Source organism: Thermoascus crustaceus, assembly GCF_041956765.1.
Source record: "Thermoascus crustaceus strain CBS 181.67 unplaced genomic scaffold VTN00scaffold_2, whole genome shotgun sequence".
NCBI lineage: Eukaryota > Fungi > Ascomycota > Eurotiomycetes > Eurotiales > Thermoascaceae > Thermoascus > Thermoascus crustaceus.
In genome coordinates this window covers 593682-612043 of record NW_027192528.1, presented here as the reverse complement: position 1 = coordinate 612043, position 18362 = coordinate 593682, and the positions used below count along the sequence as shown (strand labels likewise).

The 18362-nt window shown below is 50.2% G+C and overlaps 8 protein-coding genes across 8 annotated transcripts; 5 read left to right on the top strand and 3 right to left on the bottom strand.

Moving 5' to 3' along the window:
• Nucleotides 1–909: 909 nt before the first annotated feature.
• Nucleotides 910–2006, top strand: VTN00DRAFT_3731 (uncharacterized protein; the record flags this gene model as incomplete). The annotated part of the gene is made up of 2 exons (XM_069430081.1): nucleotides 910–1177; nucleotides 1609–2006. The coding sequence occupies 2 exons, from the start codon at nucleotides 910–912 to the stop codon at nucleotides 2004–2006; spliced, it is 666 nt and encodes a 221-aa protein (XP_069289252.1).
• A 182-nt stretch (nucleotides 2007–2188) lies between these two features.
• On the bottom strand, nucleotides 2189–3365 carry VTN00DRAFT_3730 (uncharacterized protein; the record flags this gene model as incomplete). The annotated part of the gene is made up of 3 exons (XM_069430080.1): nucleotides 2189–2836; nucleotides 2908–3008; nucleotides 3077–3365. The coding sequence occupies 3 exons, from the start codon at nucleotides 3363–3365 to the stop codon at nucleotides 2189–2191; spliced, it is 1038 nt and encodes a 345-aa protein (XP_069289251.1).
• Nucleotides 3366–3637: 272 nt separating this feature from the next.
• VTN00DRAFT_3729 (uncharacterized protein) lies at nucleotides 3638–4840 on the top strand (the record flags this gene model as incomplete). Its single annotated transcript, XM_069430078.1, has 3 exons — nucleotides 3638–3647; nucleotides 3701–3959; nucleotides 4039–4840. The coding sequence occupies 3 exons, from the start codon at nucleotides 3638–3640 to the stop codon at nucleotides 4838–4840; spliced, it is 1071 nt and encodes a 356-aa protein (XP_069289250.1).
• Nucleotides 4841–5118: 278 nt separating this feature from the next.
• On the bottom strand, nucleotides 5119–6020 carry VTN00DRAFT_3728 (uncharacterized protein; the record flags this gene model as incomplete). The annotated part of the gene is made up of 2 exons (XM_069430077.1): nucleotides 5119–5561; nucleotides 5636–6020. The coding sequence occupies 2 exons, from the start codon at nucleotides 6018–6020 to the stop codon at nucleotides 5119–5121; spliced, it is 828 nt and encodes a 275-aa protein (XP_069289249.1).
• A 764-nt stretch (nucleotides 6021–6784) lies between these two features.
• Nucleotides 6785–8529, top strand: VTN00DRAFT_3727 (uncharacterized protein; the record flags this gene model as incomplete). The annotated part of the gene is made up of 2 exons (XM_069430076.1): nucleotides 6785–7159; nucleotides 7228–8529. 2 exons carry the CDS (start codon nucleotides 6785–6787, stop codon nucleotides 8527–8529), a joined length of 1677 nt encoding a protein of 558 aa, XP_069289248.1.
• An 878-nt stretch (nucleotides 8530–9407) lies between these two features.
• VTN00DRAFT_3726 (uncharacterized protein) lies at nucleotides 9408–11649 on the top strand (the record flags this gene model as incomplete). Its single annotated transcript, XM_069430075.1, has 9 exons — nucleotides 9408–9525; nucleotides 9606–9658; nucleotides 9722–9985; nucleotides 10036–10160; nucleotides 10316–10667; nucleotides 10724–10772; nucleotides 11111–11208; nucleotides 11292–11444; nucleotides 11557–11649. The coding sequence occupies 9 exons, from the start codon at nucleotides 9408–9410 to the stop codon at nucleotides 11647–11649; spliced, it is 1305 nt and encodes a 434-aa protein (XP_069289247.1).
• Nucleotides 11650–12614: 965 nt separating this feature from the next.
• VTN00DRAFT_3725 (uncharacterized protein) lies at nucleotides 12615–13611 on the bottom strand (the record flags this gene model as incomplete). The annotated part of the gene is made up of 2 exons (XM_069430074.1): nucleotides 12615–13474; nucleotides 13548–13611. 2 exons carry the CDS (start codon nucleotides 13609–13611, stop codon nucleotides 12615–12617), a joined length of 924 nt encoding a protein of 307 aa, XP_069289246.1.
• A 2235-nt stretch (nucleotides 13612–15846) lies between these two features.
• On the top strand, nucleotides 15847–18177 carry VTN00DRAFT_3724 (uncharacterized protein; the record flags this gene model as incomplete). The annotated part of the gene is made up of 5 exons (XM_069430073.1): nucleotides 15847–15995; nucleotides 16072–16098; nucleotides 16164–16264; nucleotides 16390–16731; nucleotides 16787–18177. The coding sequence occupies 5 exons, from the start codon at nucleotides 15847–15849 to the stop codon at nucleotides 18175–18177; spliced, it is 2010 nt and encodes a 669-aa protein (XP_069289245.1).
• Nucleotides 18178–18362: the final 185 nt, after the last annotated feature.

Sequence of the window (18362 nt, the reverse complement as noted above, 5' to 3'; positions counted from 1 at the left end):
ATTTTTATTTTTTATTTTTATTTTTATTTCTTTAATAAAAGAAAAGAATTGAAATTGCGGTCCACTTACATAGTATACCATATATACCTGGTTTTTAGGTACATGGTCTGTTTATGATTTCTTATCCCAGGTTCTCCGTCTTCATCGTATGATGGTAGGTCGGGTAGGTAAGGGCGGCGAGCAGCTCGAGCTCGTGTGGGTACGACCTCCTTCTACCTTCCACGTGCTGGCTCATCTGAAGGACTCCCAAGCAGGCCTTCGACAAATAATTAATACTATTATGTGACAGTAATGTTGTTACTATATTAGAATAAATGGGAAGACGAGGTTCATAAATATCCATATTCTAAGAGACTGTTTTTCGTTTATCCATTTTCACACCACGAAGACAACCAACCGGCTTACATAACAGAATCCGGAGCACCTTGCGCCGAACCGCGAACGGCGAAGATCGAGTCGTGGAGCAAAACTTTAATAAATGCTAGAGGTCAAGCATCCGGAGATGCTAACCCGAAACGTCCATCAGAAAAAAACCCACCGGCCGGGGCTGACTTCACTTCGTATCGGACCTATCAGATCAACCTGCTGCACCATTGCAATAAGAGATCCATCCAGACGGGAGGATTTATATTTCACTTTTTTTTTATATCAATATTTTAATTTTTTTTATTATCTTCGCAACGGTCTCAATTGAGATCATCGGAAAGGACAAAAACAAAAGTCTGGACCGGAAAGAAGACGCGCAGACCTACACGCGCATCGCTGCTCTACATCCAAGAACACACTGCTGGGCATAGCCACCATACATACATCAAACTATCCAATTCAACTTCTTGGATACCTACCTACATACCTACCTACCTATCGTAGGTAGACCAGCCTTAAAGAAACAAAGAAAGTTACCCAATCATGGTCCGTATCAAACACCGCTACCTCCTCGTCGACATCCTCTACCCGTCCCCCGCCACTACTCCTCCTCTATCATCATCTTCGTCATCATCACGTCTGTTAGGTGGTGATGATGCAGGGCTCCGCTCGCATCTCCAGATCCACGCCCCGACGTCGGACGCGTTGACGCCGGGCCTGCTGGCGAAGATGGTGCGCGAGGAAGTGGCAGAGATGTTTGGGGATTGGGGGGTCGGGAGGTTGGGAGGGGCGGGGGGTGGGAGTGTTAGTGGTATGTCTTTTCTCTTTTTCTTCTTTCTTCCTTACCTATTTGTTTGTTTTCCTGTTGTTTTCATTCTTCTGTTTCTTTTCTGGGTACATTGATGGAATGGTCCGAAGTTGAGACGGGGAACCTTTGACTTGAATTGAACTTGCTCTTTTTTTTTCTCAAATGCCGTGTCAGGCGGCTTGTTTGAGAATATACGTATACACCAGTCTTAAACTTCACCTTCGGCTCTTGTGTGTTATAAATATCCTTTTTCCCCCCTGTGCTGCACCGCCTCGTTCGTGGGAACATGCTCTGAAATAAATGCTTTGTTTATCTTATCCTGTCTGTCTGATATTGTCCTTTTTTGCCCTCATTCATATATCTCTCCCTGTCCACCTTCTTCCGCTTCGTCTACGTCTTTTATCAATCGCTAACTAACTAATAACCAAAAACAGTAAAATATCTCTCCCCCGCAACCTCCACCGCCATCATCCGCTGCCCCCGCGCCTCCTTCCGCCTCGTCTGGGCCGCCCTGACCTACATGTCCTACGTCCCCGGCGGCCCAACATCGAAACGCCAGACAATAACCGCCGGTCCCGGTTCCGGTGTGCCCTCGACACGCCCCTGCGTGTTCCGCGTCATCAGGGTCTCTGGCACCATGCGCAAGGCGGAGGAGGAGGCGATCCGGAGGGCGAGGAGGGAGATTGTGAAGATGAGAAGGGGGGAGGAGGTGGGTGTTTTGGGGGGGTTGGTTGGTGCAGCGGCGGTGGATGAGAGGGAGATGGAGGTTGGTATGTTTGGGGGTGAGGGTGAAGATGAAAAGGATGGGGACGTCGAGAGTATGAGCGAGTGAGTTGTCACCTGTTGATTGTTTTGGAGTGGATATGGTCCTGGGTTGGGATTGATTTAGAAGGAAAAGAATTGGTGGCGCATATGTATTATTTATATGTCCGGTTCTGGTTTATGCATCTCGAGATACCCTGTCTATAGTACAATGCAGATAGATACATGACATGATAAGATATGATACACTCATTACTTTCGTATGACTTTTATCCCGCTGTCTGGCAGCGGCCCACTAAATTCGTCAAGATCGTCGTCATCATCATCACCGGCAGCGCCGCCGCTCGCCGCTTTTTGAGCCTTGGCCTCCTCTTCCCACTGTTTCCGCTCCATCTCATCATATTCCTCTTTATGATCGAGCCACCGCTCCTGCACGTCCCGGATATCCATCGTCCCCAACCCTTCCCGCACAGCGACCTGCCAGACGGTATCGTTCGCGCCCTCCGCGGTGCCAAAGGCATACCCGCTCGCACGGTCAATGACGTGCAGCAGACTCATCATGCTCTTCTTGTCCTCGACCGCAAGGGTCTCGAAGGCAACGAGGCCGAACTCCTGCACGAGCTCGATGATGGCGTTGTTGAGGGCGCCGAACTTGGAGTGCGCGAGCCGCGACGTCTCGGCCTCCAGGTGCGGTAGGAGGTAGGTGAGGTCTTGGACTTCCGTGTAGAAGTCGAGATTGAAGGGGAGAGGGGCATAGTTGGAGAGGTTGTCGATTTTGGTCAGGACGTTCAGGTGCGGTAGGTCCATCTGGAGCATGGCGCGGAGGGAGAGGAGGAGGGCGGAGATGTACATCGATGGGAGGGTGAGGTTGTAGGAGTCGACGAGATGGATTACTATTAACTGTAGACAGAGGTCAGCATGCTGTACTGTAATAAAGAAAGGCAAGGTAGGAAGGGGACGGGGGAGCAGACTCTATACCCGAGTTTCTGTATCTGGAAGAAGATGTGTCGTAACGAGGAGTGATGCGTAAACAGCTCTACCTGGCCGGGGCAGTCGAAGAGGACGTAGTCATCTGCAACAACCAACAGTATCAGCGTCATGTCCATCATCTCGAGTCAACTCCGCAGCGCGGGTACCTACCTCCAAGCGACTTCAACCCCTCCGTCAACCACTCGATATTCTCCTCCAACTCTTCAAGCGCATACAATATGCCTCCGTTCGGCCCCAACGTATCCTCTGCCATGATCTCCTCCAGCGTGACAAGATCGCGCACATCCAGCGCGCATGGATATGAGGTCTGGTCGTTGGCGGGGTCCAGGTTCACGACGGAGCATTTCCGTCCGATGGCGCCCATGAACTGGTGCATTCCATTACAATATGTCGACTTCCCCGAGCCCGGGGGCCCTATTACCAGCTGCGCGAAAGGCATGATCGAGTGTTTGAACCACCTGGTGGTGGCGTGAATCAGTGTAGCAGGTAGATCTGGATATCAGACCAATAATGCGGGCGGAGGGGGCTTGGCTTTAGACGAGGGGGATGATGCAAGGCGGTGAGGCGAGGCAGAAAACGGGCCGGGTCCAGAGCAGCGCGAAGCTTTGAGTCGCAGTCGGGATCAGCATCAACAAGTCGAGGATAACGGCAACGACGAGACCGTGAGCCGTTGGCTTTCTCGCTTTATTCTGCCCTCTATTCTTCATCAATATGTCCTCCAGTACGTGTGCAACTCTTACAATTCAAGGAATTTACTTGCTAACGCTGGAACAGACCAATTTACCGTGGCATCCCCGCCCACCGATGCCATCTCCGCCCTCAAGTTCTCTCCGGAACCAGACTCTACGCGGTTCGTCGTGTCATCGTGGGATAAGAATGTCTATCTATATGACCTACGTGACGAGAACGGGAATGTAGGTGAAGAAGGAAAGCTGCTGCAGAAGTTCGCGCACCGAGCGCCCGTGCTGGATGTGTGCTTCGGTGAGAATGAGAATGAGATCTTTACCGCTGGGTTGGATTGGGATGTGAGGAAGTGAGTACATCGCATTTTTCATTCTTACTAGCGCGAGGATAATCCCACGTTGAACAGTCCCGTTGACACAATGTAACAGGATCGACGTCCAATCCTCCACCCAAACCGTCCTCAGCAGCCACGACGCAGGCGTCAAATCCGTTGTCTACAGCAAAGAGCACCGCCTCGTCATATCTGCCTCCTGGGACTCGACACTCCACATCCACCGCACCGACCCCAACCTCGACTCCTTCCCCGCGACCATCCCCCTGCCATCGAAACCCTTCTCGCTCTCCCTCACCCCGACCAAACTCGTCGTCGCCATGGCTTCGCGCGCCCTGCACATCTACGACCTCAAGTCCCTGGCCTTGCTCTTCGACCAGTCCGACCGGGAGCCTCCAAACAAGATCGAGATCGAGCCCTGGCAGCGCCGGGAGAGCAGTCTCAAGTTCATGACGCGCGCGGTGGCCTGCATGCCCAATGACGACGGGTACGCTTCGTCGAGCATCGAGGGCCGTGTGGCGGTCGAGTGGTTCGACCCTTCGCCCGAATCGCAGGCGCGGAAGTACGCGTTCAAGTGCCACAGACAGACGGTGGATAATGTCGATGTGGTGTACCCCGTCAATGCACTGACGTTCCACCCCATTCATGGGACCTTCGCTTCCGGAGGCGGTGATGGCGTCGTGGCGCTGTGGGATGGTATCGCGAAGAGGAGGATCAGGCAGTACCAGAAGTATCCGTCCAGCGTGGCTGCGCTGTCGTTTAGTTCAAATGGCATGTACCTTGCCATCGCTATCAGTCCTGGATTCGAAGAGGGGAAGGAGGACGTCTCCGAGGGGACGGTCGAGATATACGTGCGTAAACTGGGAGAGACGGAGGCGAAGGGGAAGGCGGCGAAGTAAGTCCTCGTTCGTCAGCTAAAATGGTAATTACTGCTCAATTTTTTCCCCTCTCTTTTTCTATCTGTCTGCTTGAAACGGTTTTGGCGAATCGGTGACGGGTTACTACTACTGCTGCTACTACTTCTGTTACGAGAGGTCGAGATCAAAAGCGTTGTTGACATGTAAGATACAAAGACCGCCCACTGTTCTACATGGTATAAAGGTATAGTTTCTATTCATCAATCACATAAAATGAAAGGAAAAGATGAAAAAGAAAACGAAAACACACAATCCATCAATCAAGCAGCGGCCTTGCGCACGGTCACCGAGCCGTCCGGCATACCGAAGTACGCAGCGACTGGTCTCTGACCTCCGATTCCACCGGCAGCCTGCGCCTGAGGACCGGTCAAGCCCGAGAAGATACCGACTTCCAGAACACCGGCGATCTGCTTGATGGCCTGCGAAAGTGCGTTGACCTCCCACACGCCTGCCTTTCCGCTGCCGTCCTTGCCCGCAGCGACGTCAGCCGGCAGAAGCAATTGCGGGAATGGTGCGTCGATGATGAAGAAGTCCTGGTCTGTCTTGAGGGGGCCTTCCTTGGGCGCGGCAGCGAGACGGATGGCCGGGTTGATGCTTCCCATCTCCTTCAGCTTGGTGAGAACGCGGCGGGCGGCGATGGGGGCGACCTCGATAGGGATGTATTTCCATCCCGTCAGGAGGCGGGACTGGAGTTTGCGGGAGTCTAGTTTTTAGTTCGTGCGTTAGCATGAGATTCTATCTTATGTTTTGCTTTTTCTTTGAAACAGGGATACCAACCTGCAACGCAGATGAACTGCTTAGCCTGCAGGGCCACGATCTTCTCCTGGAAGAGACAGGCACCTCCGCCCTTGATCAGGTTCAGGTCGTCGTCCACCTCGTCGGCGCCATCGAACGCAACGTCCAGCACGGTGCCTTCGGGCAAAGCGTCGAACTCGACGGCCGTCAGGCCAGCGTTAATGATGAGCTGCTTGGACTGGAAGCCCGTGGGGACGTATTTAGTGCGTGAAGTATCCACGCCTAGCTCCTTGATCGCCTCGACGACGTAGACGATCGTCGTACCGCTGCCAATACCAACGAACCTGGCGTCCTTAGGGTAGTGATTTTCGACGGCGACTTTGGCGGCAGCGCGTTTAGCTGCCTCGACGGGCGAGAGAGTGGCCATGGTGTGGGATTGAAGAGGTCTGGGGTAGGCGGGTGCGGTCCTGCAAAGAGCGTGATATGGGGAGAGAGCGGGGAGGGCAGCCGTAGCAGCAACACGAGGGGTAGAGAAGGTGGGAGGCTGGAGAAGGGCACGTCTTGCCCTGCATATAAAAAGAGATCGCTCCTTAGTCGCCGCACATGCTCGGGTAAAATTGGGGTTTTTGCTGGAATGTGTGGGGAATTGATGGAGCCAGAGAGCTTGGGAGTTCCGCAACTCACGAGGCGAGGAGTGATCTGAACGCGATGTATTCCATGGCAGCAGCCCTGTCCGCAATTGAATCCCTGCGGTGCCTTGTTAAGTAAAACTCGAGGATATAGTGCCCGGAGGACAGACGCCCGACAGCGCCAGGATCACCCGCACGGGACAAGCAGACGCTCAGCTCCCTGTTCGACCGGCAGCCTGCGGGATTTTGTCGTCTTTTTTTCTTACCTGTCAGCTGTGCCTGAGCTCCCTTTGAGCCGATCTGCGGCTCGCGGGATGGCGGGGAACCGTCTGCGTCATAGGCTCGCACGCGCCCACGCATCCGGGCCGACTCCACTCCGACGTCGTGATGCGCCGAGCTGCGATGCGGTGCTCTGTTATCGCTTCTGCTGTCACCGCGGACGGGCGAGCTCTGAGGAAGGTCGGGAGACTTCCTGTGGCCCCGTGTTTTCCCTGTTTTGTACCTGTGATCTTCGTCTCGTTGCCTCTCCAGTTCGCTCGTTGACTCCATCAACCCCTCCTTCATGACGGACGCCTTCCCGGGAGCCCTCGTGGGCCCCTCTTCTAAAGAAAGGAAGTATGACAGACAGCTGCGCTTATGGGCTGCTAGCGGGCAGCAAGCTCTGGAGGAGTCCCGCGTGCTTCTCGTCAATTCGGACGGTGCCATAGATGGCGATGGCACGGCAGTATCTGGCGTTGTCGGAGTCGAGGCGCTCAAGAACCTCGTGTTGCCTGGGATCGGGGGGTTTACGATCGTGGACCCCGCTTCTGTCACAGAGTCGGACCTGGGCGTCAATTTCTTCCTAGAAGAGGACAGTCTTCGAAAGTCCAGAGCGGAGGAGACCTGCAGACTGCTGAAGGAGCTGAATCCGGACGTAGATGGCAGCTTCTACGCCGAGGTACACACACATGCCTTGGAGAACCCACCTGATACATGTTCCTGCTATGCCAGCTAACAGCCAGACAGCCGATCGCAGAGCTTCTCCAGCGCCCAGATTTTTTGCCGCAGTACAAACTGGTCCTAATCTCCGGTCCTATGAAACGCTCCTCTCTTGATGCCGTCTGCCAGGCCGCCCGCGAACTTGGAATTCCTGTTATTTATACCCACTCTGTTGGATTCTATTCCGCTTTCTCTCTTCAGCTTCCTTCTGAGTTTCCCATAGTAGAGACGCATCCAGATCCGGATTCGACGCAGGATCTGCGCCTGCTGAACCCTTGGCCAGAGCTGGCCGCTGCTGGTGCTCGTATCAGTAACCTGGACTCGCTCGATGACCACCAACACGGCCACGTCCCATACATTTTGCTTTTGCTGCACTACCTCGAGAAATGGAAAGCAGCGCATGGAGGCAATGTCCCGTCGAACTACAAAGAGAAGACAGAATTCCGGGAGATGGTACGAGCTGGCGCGCGGACGGACAATGCTGAAGGAGGGGAAGAGAACTTTGACGAGGCCGTTGGAGCTGTGCTGAAGAGCATAAACCCATTTTTATTGCGGAGTACCATACGTGATGTTTTTGAGATGGACCAGTGTGTGAACCTGAAGCAGGACTCGGATAACTTCTGGATCATTGCCTCGGCCATCCGTGCTTTCTATAACAAGCACGGGGTGCTGCCACTTCCCGGATCGCTCCCAGATATGAAAGCAACTTCGGCAGACTACATTGCTCTCCAGAATATCTATAAGAGTAAGGCACGGAAGGATTTAGAGGAAGTCCTGGAAACGGTCCGCGCTACTGAGATGCAGCTGGGGTCAAGACCGGTCCCAGTCTCGGAGAGGGAGGTAGAGATATTCTGCAAGAATGCAGCACATATCAAGGTTATTCACGGGCGCGATATCCCACAGATAGAAGAGAATGCGACGCAAACGCTCAAGACAATCAGAGACAATCTGGGTTTCCCCGAGTCCGTGGTTCCGATCTTCATCGCCTTCCAAGCTTTGGATGAGATTGTCGATGAGATCCAAAATGGCAAGGCACCTAAAACCTCTCTCGACGATGAAGCCAAGTGGAACACGCACATTGAGCGTCTCCTTAATCTCATCGCCGCTGGCGATCCCAGTTCCGTCGATGAAGAGGCACGCGAGCGTGTCCTCAAAGCGGCACAGGAGCTCCGACGCGCGGAGGGAGGTGAGCTGCACAACATCTCGTCGCTTACAGGCGGGTTGGTTGCGCAGGAGGCGCTCAAGGTGCTTACGAGGCAGTATGTCCCTTTGGACAACACCTGCGTCTTTGACGGCATCGGGAGCCGCAGCGAGATGTTCCGGCTGTAGCTTAAGATGATTGATGTTTGTCTCGACGCGCATGACATGAAACTTCAGGAACGCTATCTTTGCGGATCTGTATGACCTTGCTTGTGGCTAGCTTTTGCTGAAACCCATATCTAACGAATAGATGAATTTTGGCCTTCATCCTGCGCAAGCCTAGTACGTAGGATCCAATTTTAAGGGAACAATGGATCGGAAACTCCGCTCCGGGCACGGGTATTGATAATTAGAGATCGCCATATCTACAGCTGGTAGAACAGGTCCCTTAGTAGGTAAGCGGGATGCGTAGGTCTCCATCCAGGCCTCCAGTTAGGTAGCAGCCTTAGAGCCCTGGTACAATTTAGGCAGACAGCGCTACTCCCGTGATCACGCATGGCCTAACTCTTACCTCCAACTCAAACTGCACAACTATCCGCCTAAGGTTGGACACGGTACATCCTATTCCTGTGTTTGTTAAAAGAAACCCGACAGTCTATTGGTCTCCTCAAATATAGATCGGTCAACAGAGCTTTACTGACTCTCCAGCCAGACCGAACCAAGCGAGAATCGCGTTCCTTCCAGGCTAGACTAGCTGAACAGTGGTTGCGGCCCGCTGGATGAAAAGCTACCACATGTTCGTCATGTTTCCCCGCATGCGCCGTCGATCAAAAGCATGTCCGAACGGATCTCATAAGCAGAATGATGAAATATTCTCCGGGCGCATACCTCGTTAGGTAATATCAGTATTCTCGCTACTGAGATTCCCACTATTAGTCATATCTTCCTTCTCCTGTGCAATCTTACGTCCTTCATCTCTCGGATTCTAATAATACGCCCAAGCGCCTGATACGACATCCTCTTGATCTTGCATACAACCGGACTTAGAGAGTCGAAGCGGATTCAAAATGCCTATTACTCCTTCACATTGCTCTGTTTGCGGTTCGCATTTCTACACGATATTCCCGTTCATCTCACGGGACCGAGAGAAGCTTGATGATACATGGGCAGAGAAATATCAAGCAAGTATGCGCTTCGTGGTCTTTCTTTCCGGTTCTATTCATGTTGAGATCATGGCGAGAAAAATTGACCATTTCTAAATCCAGTAATATTTTCTGTGAATGACTCTCGTGCTCCATTCGTGTCAGGAATTGACAGCGTTAGAGCAACTATCCGTTCGCCGGAGATTCCTAGATTTAATCCAATAACCCCTTGTCAATAGATGGACGGTCCTAAGCCAGAAGATGAGCAGCTCTATGGCTACGCGATGCATCAAAAGCGTTGGCTACTCCTGGAGAAAGTCGTGGGTGAGATAGAAGACGCTGATCTCCCACATCTGATCACGGCCTTGAAGATAATATGGAATGGAGAACATGCTGATCTCCTGAACAACGCCATCAGCTTCCCAACGGACCCAACAGAAATTCCACATTTCCACTCTATGATACAGCGATGCATATTGCCTTCTGGAGGGAGCAAGAGCTCAGTAAGTGGCGAGCCTTTCGTCTTTCAACATATTCCGACGGTATTGGATAGTCTTCCTCCCGAGTTGCTGTACTATGTTCTGGATCATCTGAATTCTATGTTTTCTTTGCTCATTTGGCCTCATTGTCCCAGAAGGATACTGGAAGAGCCGTTTCCAACATGATCTCTTCTATGAAGTGGATGCGTATAACCCGTCGTCGCTCGACTGGAGGGCCCTGTGCCTGACGACTGAAGCCGTACTTGACCCAAGAAGAATCTGTTCCAGTCTAACAAATCGAGTACGGATCTTTCGAATCGTAAAGATTCTCCGAGCCGAATTCTTGCGTGTTAGGTTACTGGTTACTCATGAGAAGGTCTCGAGCAATTCTGTTCTGTCTGACTGGATCGTGATGTTTAAATCGGCCTGCAAGGCCAACGCCTTCACTCAGTCCATGCATATCCCATCGGTCGTCGAGAAAGTCTATTTCTCATTTGTGGGCCACCCTGGAAATTATCTGCTATTAGGAATAAAGGTCTACCCCGGAGCAAAATTCGATCAAGAGGGCGTGCGTGATGTCCAACTTACGTACGAGGGAACGTCAGGGAGTTGGATTACAGGATACGACAAGGGGAGTTACTCAGTCGGCGTTCTCTTTAATGACCAGGATCTTCAGGGTAATAATATCATCTGCGGAGCACTGAACGTGAGTCAAGACTTTCTTCACTTTATTGTTTTGATATGTACGCTGACAAAATGTAGACTTGGAATTTCGTCGCAATGGGATGTGAATCACGAATGGAGGAAACCGGTAACTGCACCAACCCAAACCACATATATGCATGAGAACGTCAAGACCCTGGGAACTCAACCTCCCTCCGAAGGGGGTCAACCTGAATGAGCACATATTCACAAATTTTGGCCACGAATACCTCTACAGCCGCCACAGCAGAGCCCCTAGATACCATCATCTTAATTATTTTATCTTCGATGGGAACGATGGGGAGCTCCTGTCATTACTTCGTTCGATGAGGATATATTACGACCTGAAGTCGGGGGTTGTGCCGACTTCCGGTCCTATTACCGCAAGAATAAGATGAGAACGTGGAACGATCGTGACTCAGGTTACTACTACTTCCTAAACTTCAGGAGAAATAATAGCGGAGGTGGAGGTTTCCTGCTTCCATGACTCAAGTCGCGGATACATCAGCCAGGAGTGGTTCACGGATCAAGTCCTGACTGTTAGTGTATGTACAGTGCATAAGTAATTTTGTGCCATCGGAGAGAGGGTTTGCCATGGTCTACTAAGCTAATTCTTGTGCCATCACAGATAATAACAAACTTCGGTGATCGCCTTGACCTGGGGGACGAGGGACACATAAGGAGAAAATTCCACGATGTCTCCACAAAGACATTGCGGCCCCGTGATGGAGGGGTAATCATTGGATTTCTCGCCGAATTTCCTTCTGATGCCCAGTGGCAGGTAATGTCGATTTCAGGTTTCTTTTTCTTGTTCTTTTCTGCTTCCTCACTTTTTTTGACGGGTCCTGTGGTCTTCCCTGCTCATTTTGACTGACCTTTGGATACGTAAATAGGACATAAAGAAAAGCGGCATGCATTTCAGTGAGTTCGGTATAATTAAAGCGCCCTGTCCGTCATCATTACCATTCAATCGGAAGGATAGGTAGACGCTATGTACGGCATATATGAGATTTATGCCTGATATCTAATTTGAGAGCTGACCGGTCTCTATTGTTTCTTTCTTAGTCATTCTAGAAATGTAAGAATAGTTTCCAAGATCGATCACCGGTTAGTGATGATTAGTGACAAGATAGGTCTGCTGTTTAATTAGCTGCACGAAGATCCATTACGATCCAGCTGAAAGAATAATTGAGCATCGTCTGAACTGGAAAATTGTTAAAGTGGACTGGTTTGTCGAGCTTATCCTCCTGGTTCATCCTGTCCCGTCTTGCCTTTGACTAGGTAGGTAGATATTTTGGGTGAGGGTGGAGTAATCCAAGTCTAGTCTAGGAAGAACGGCAGAAGGACCTGTCCCCTGTCCAGTTCCGAAGCCGCGGGGGTATGAGCGGATAGAGGTGATGAGACGACATCTGTGTACAGTACAGTAAAGTATGTACGAAGCCCAAGCGCTTACGTGGAAGTTCCTGAGGGATGTAAAGTTGTTCGAAGTGTAGAGAATAGAGGTAACCCGCTGAGTCCGTTACAGATGAATCTTGGGTAGGTAAGTGGAAGGGAAGGTGGAACAAAGGAGAATTTTTTTCTGTGGGGAGGAGGGAGGGGGAAGCCTCATTCTCCATCTCCATTCTAATGAATCTCATCGAGCGCAGTCAGCGGCAGCCAGGGAAATTCGAAGTGCTGGAAGGACGTGTACATCATAATCGATGGGACGAGCTTTCTCACTGCCCTTTTTATCATCGTTACAAGTACCTATATAATGGTGTTGTGGGGTTTCAGGAATAATGATAATTGCTAATAGATTCGGACGGCTATTTAGGTTGTGCTTAATACTGATGTATACATGTTCATGGAAGATTAAGGACTAGTATATGTCTCATATCAAGAAAAGTAAAATAAAAATAAGAACTTGAAGTGTAACAAAAGAAGATAATTAGCATCCTCGTTAAGAAGGAATTCAAATCAACCCAACCAGACCCAGAAGAACAGCCAGGAACGCCCCAGTAGTACCGCTAGACATCAAACGCTTCTCCAGGGTATCTGCGCCCCCGGTAGATGTAGATGTTGTAGATGTCGTGACTGGGGCTGGGGCCGCCGGGGCAACCGTCGTCATGGGAAAACTGACTCCCTCTGTACCAATTCGGACCGTCTGACTGTTGATAACGGTTGTTGTTTCTTCTGTGGCTCCTGTGCCGATGGTGTATGTCTTCCCTGATATCACGGCGACGGTGGGGTCGATTGAGAAGGTGATTCCGCCTGCTGTGACAGGTGTTAGGCCTTCATCGCCGCCACCCTCGTTGTCATTATTACCTCCTTCATGATTTTCAGAGGTATTCCTCTGTGCGGAAGAAGAATCCCCCGGTTGATCGAACGAAGGCGGGTCCGTCATCTGCGGGAGGTACGGGATCGTGATTTTCTTGGTCACCGTCACCGTTGGCTGGGTAGTAGACATCGATGCTGGCAGACAAGTGACGAAAGTGTAACAAAATGGTGGTGGTGTGACGTAGCTTGGCGCTATCGTGAGGGTATTATTCGCGTCTCGAGCGGTGTAGGTCTCTGTTATGGTCTCGTATTCTGTTTCTGTAGGAATGTAATTGGTATATGTCACGTTCCCTGAGCATTCTATCGACGTGGCAGATGCCACGAGCGTGATGTCACAGGACGATGTGCTAGACGAGGGGAAATCTGAGGAAGTTGTGGGTGTCTGTAAAGGACCAGTATCGTATAAACCGCTTAATGGTGGAGCTGGTAAGGCCTCCGATGTACCTGCGGAGTCCGAGGAGGGATTGGCAGAGAGCTGCCTTGCATTTAATTGCCCTATTGACGATATGAGCATTTCTGGAGTAGTAACAAGGGGAATGGAGCAATTCTCACGAGTTCTCTCACCTACCTGAGGAAGAATTTACAGAAAGAACAGTCAGAAACAGAACAGCTCCGTTCCACAAAGAGAGCATTTTGCTGCCTATGATCTAAGGCCTGGAATAGGCCCCTTCCCTGCTGGTCACAAAGTCGAAGATAAATCCTGATTCTTCAGATTAGGATCTGCCAGTACGTACTCGACGTACTAAGACCAGGACAATTGACGTGCGTTCGGTATATAGGTATGTGTAAAATTATATGATGAAGCAGATAGCAACAAAATGTGTATAGTCTAGACGATATACTTCGAAAGAGGGTGATTGTTGCTAAGTAGTAGTAATCAGAAGATTAGCTACGATCGTGTGCGAGGGAGCATGTGCAGATCAGGAGGCGTAGTGAGGCAGAAAGTAGGTTTGGCCTCTGTGCAGTTCAGCCGCAAATGCCGCTTCAGTATCTTGCAGATGTGCTCCGCCAAGGCAATGATACAAGTCAGCTCAGATATTGCGGAGGCTCAGTACTATTATTAGCTCAAATCTGAATGATGCAACAATAACGTTAGCACTTGGATGATCTGTAACCAGGCTGTGAGCGATTGTACATATTGTTATAGGATGAAAGGGCCTTTTTTGCGTATAGTATGGTGGACTGTATAGCTGTGCAGCAAGTAAATGCACTAGGCATATAGCTGCCAGATTATACTGTATTATGGCGCTTGCTTATTCCAATATTTGTTGTCGACAGTGAAGACGCTATGAAAAATGTATTGCCATGACTATACTAGTACTCCGCAAAGACCTTGTGTTTCAGGGGCCTTGCCTGCCGCATAGACAGACTCTGGTTCTAGCTTTATGCGACCTGAATTTTTTCAAACATTGATCGACCACCAGCCGTTGACGGCGCCAGGCAAGCGTCGGATCCTTGTTCGTGCGTACTGCATAGTTGACTAAGTACTCGGGTTTCTCAAGGGCATAAGGCCCCCCCGCATAGCCACATTCGCGGTTAGTAGGTGACCCGACACGGCTGAGGTATGTAAAAGACATGCAGTAAGCTGCAGCGTCAAAGTGTAACTCTGCTAGTGGGCCCAACTAGATGACTTCTATCAATAATCAGTCGAGGACTCAAGGTGATAAGACGGAAAGGAGTAACACATAGCAGCCAAGGTTTGAAGTTACCCAGGTCCAGCATAGCTCTGCCATCATTTGTCCTTAGACAAGTATACTATTAGTTGTTTCCTATAATATCGACTACATTTGTCGGGAGTTCTTCAGCCGTCCAGTGTTCGACAAGATTGAGATGGTCTCGAAGCCGGGTTGGACATTTCCTGGATGATATCACATTGTGGAATTGCTGCTCCTTGGCGTGGTCTCTTCCGGCCGTTTTTCAACCCTTGCATCCGCCACGTTTCTGATGGCCTTGTATGCGGAAATCTTCTGAGCGGATCGTAACGGACATCGCCTGGTGGGTATTCTGTATTTTCCTAATGGCGAGAGGACCACTGATGTCGCAATACGTCTGGCCCTTCCGTTGGTGAGAGTTAAGGATGCTGGCTGGAGGCTTTGGGATCCTGTCAGAGATAATTACCACCGGTATTAGCAGTCATAGAATGGCATGGCATCTCTTTTTCGGCTGAGCGGTAATTTTCTTCCACAGATCCGAACTGCGGGGAATCCACACGCCCTAAGCATGAAGAAGGAATGGCACTACTGCGTAGTCATTAAAATGAGGCGACCAAGTAGCCTTGCCATCCGGGCTGGCTTTGCCCAGGGTCTGTAACCTATCATAGTGTCTGGGTACCCTCCAATAACTTCAAAATCACATGGGTATAAAATAGCAATCCGCCAAGACAGTAGGTACAGGGGGGGGTACCGAAAGATATCGCGCGGTACTGTAGTCTGGAGTAATAGTAGTATCGCTTAGCGTGCAGAGTATCGGGTCGAGGAAGCTTGGGGCTCTACAAGCCGACTTGAGTAAGCATGGGACTTTGGCGCCTGTAGCCCTGCAGGAATTTGAGAAAGCCACGGCCTCCTCCCTGCCAGAAATAGGCCCTAGTTGATGTTTGCTGGTCGCGGACCCTTCAAGTAGAGCAGCTTCTCACCTCTCTTTAGACATAACTGTACGGCACCATCCCATATTGTCACTAATGTTCGTGTACCTATCCATGCAGCACATCGTTCTCGGAGGGCTCACTGTCCACTCGTGCATAACAACTCTGGTAACGACAGGCCCAGCTTCGAGATTAGCGAAACAGGGCACTTCCTTTGTGGTCATTTAATACCCATGTCAATTTTGCGATTCCGTGCAAGGCGTGAATAGCCGGGCTCTCTCTTGGGATGATGGTGCAACGGCAGTTGCTTCCCCTTGTCGATCCGCTGGTGAAGACCATCGTGTGTTCTTGCATTGCAGGACTCTTCTCTTTGACGTGTGTTGCTACAACGCTGGAGCCTCTTTTAGTACAAGTCAACACCGGTAACGATGGATGGTATGCTTGAATCTTGTTGCAGTCTCGTATGGAGGAATGTTCTTGTTGGCGTTAACTGACAATCTGCAAACGATAGGCTTGGGATTGACGGGAGCTGGAGCACGTGGGTCTTTCTCCATACTCCATAATGCTTAATCAAGGCGTGAACTGTACTCATAAACGTGACAGTTTCAAGATTGAAGTTGGGTCCCCGCCGCAATCGCTATCTGTATTGCCAAACACCGCCGGACAGGAGACGTGGGTTATAGGACGCTCTGGATGCGATGGCAGTATGTCCCCATCTCACCCTTCATGAGCTTCGTGCAATCGAATTTTTGTGTCGTTGGCAGAAATACATGGTTTTGTAAGACGAGAAAAGTGTCAACCGTGTCACTGACACTTCTCTCTACCGTAGCCTTGCGATGTCGTCATAATCGGGGTAACTTATTTCTCGCCAACGAGTCGAGTACTTGGGAAAACGTCGGAGCTTATGACCTTGGTTTCAATCCGCAGCTCGAAGATTCCGGGCCGGGCTACTATGGATATGACAATATTACGCTGGATGGGGATGTCGTCGTCCCGGACCAGGTCATAGCTATTGTCAACGACACGCGGTATTGGCTTGGATACATGGGACTTGGTATTAAGGAGACAAATTTCAAGGATGCAAACAAATTGACCTTGCTTAGCAGCTTGGTCCAGAACCAAAGCTTAATCCCTAGCCATAGCTATGGGTATACTGCAGGGGCTTCGTACCGTGAGTCGTTGTTCCACACTTGCTGGATCTGTAATTCGTTAATAACAATTTGCAGGTTTGAAAGGGGTACCAGCATCTCTTACACTGGGGGGTGTGGACGAGAATCGCTTCTACCGAAATAACGCATCCTTTCAGCTTTCGTCTGACAGTCTTCCTGTCGTTTCCCTGAATGCTATAAGGGTCTCTGCAGATCCTTTGTCCACCATAGATTCCAAACCTGGCTTCTCAGGTGAACTGACCCTCATTGAAGCCGGCGATCAAAGTCTCTTCACAATTGATTCTTCTACTGCTTTTCTTTGGCTTCCAGAGGCATCATGTGATGCCTTCAGTAAAGCTCTTGGCTTAACATACAATGACACGCTCCAAGTTTATACCTACGGAACAAACAGTTCTCTACGCGATACACTTATTAGCTGGAATTTAACCTTTACCTTCGAAGTGGCGGATCTTCCAGGTTCTTCAAACAATATCAACATCTCCTTGCCATTCTCCGCTTTCGATCACGTACTCTCATATCCTTTTCCAAATCTGGAGAGCAACTACACTGGCCCCAATTACCCCTACTTTCCTCTACGAAGAGCAGCAAATAACGCACAGTACACGCTTGGCCGAGTATTCCTTCAGGAAGCCTACTTGACTGTGGATTATGAACGGCGCAACTTCTCTGTTTCACAGGCCAGGTTTGCTTCTGATTCCTCATCGAACGTGAGTCTAATCGCAATCAGCCGTCCAGAAGATAGCGGTTTACCAGGCCCAGACACGGGCAGTTCTTCTCTTTCTACTGGAGCTAAAGCCGGAATAGGCGTTGGTGCAGGTGTCGCGCTTATCTTGATTCTAATGCTGATAGCATTTTGGAGGTTGGGAAGAGGAAAGACAGTTAATCTCATTGCCATCAGCACGGACAAATTCCGTCGGAGCAAAGTATCTCTCAAATCTTGGAAAAGGTCTGCCGTAACTCCAGTGGAACTTCTAGGAGATAAACAACATCCAGCGGAAGCACAAGCTGACTCGAACAATACCCGATTTGAACTCCCAGTCCCTGCTCCGGTAGAGCTTCCTGGTTCCAAAGTTGAATTCTATGAACTTGACGCTGAAAAACACGGCGACGGACACGATATCTCGGCATACGATGCGACCACTCGTGAACTTGTTACTGAGGAATTGCAGCGACGCTCTGGGGACCGAGCTCATACTGATTTAGAGTCAAGAGAATCTCCCAGTGGTGAAGGCAGTGGACATTTTTTACAGCAGCAAACTGGTCAGCGACAGTTTTTGGGGGAGGGTAGGGTGCTACCACCGAACAGGACTTCAAGTCGATTCAGCCGCTTTGTGGAGGAAGATATGCGGGACGATGATATTTCAGAAACAGAGCCACCTCGAGCAAGACATAAGACGGCCTCTCCTCACAAATCACAACTTTCTCGGAAGTTTAGTTGGGAGAGCTAAACTATTTAATGATTCTCATGCGATCACGGGTGTGATCATGTTGACTTATCGCCCTTGTCTGTCATGTGTTTCCGATTTTTTAAGGGATCGATGATTGGTTTTTTGTTCCTTTTATAATGTTTGAATCTGCTTGAATGTAGCTCATACACTTACCTATGTTAACTGATTTAGTATTCAGTTTCTTT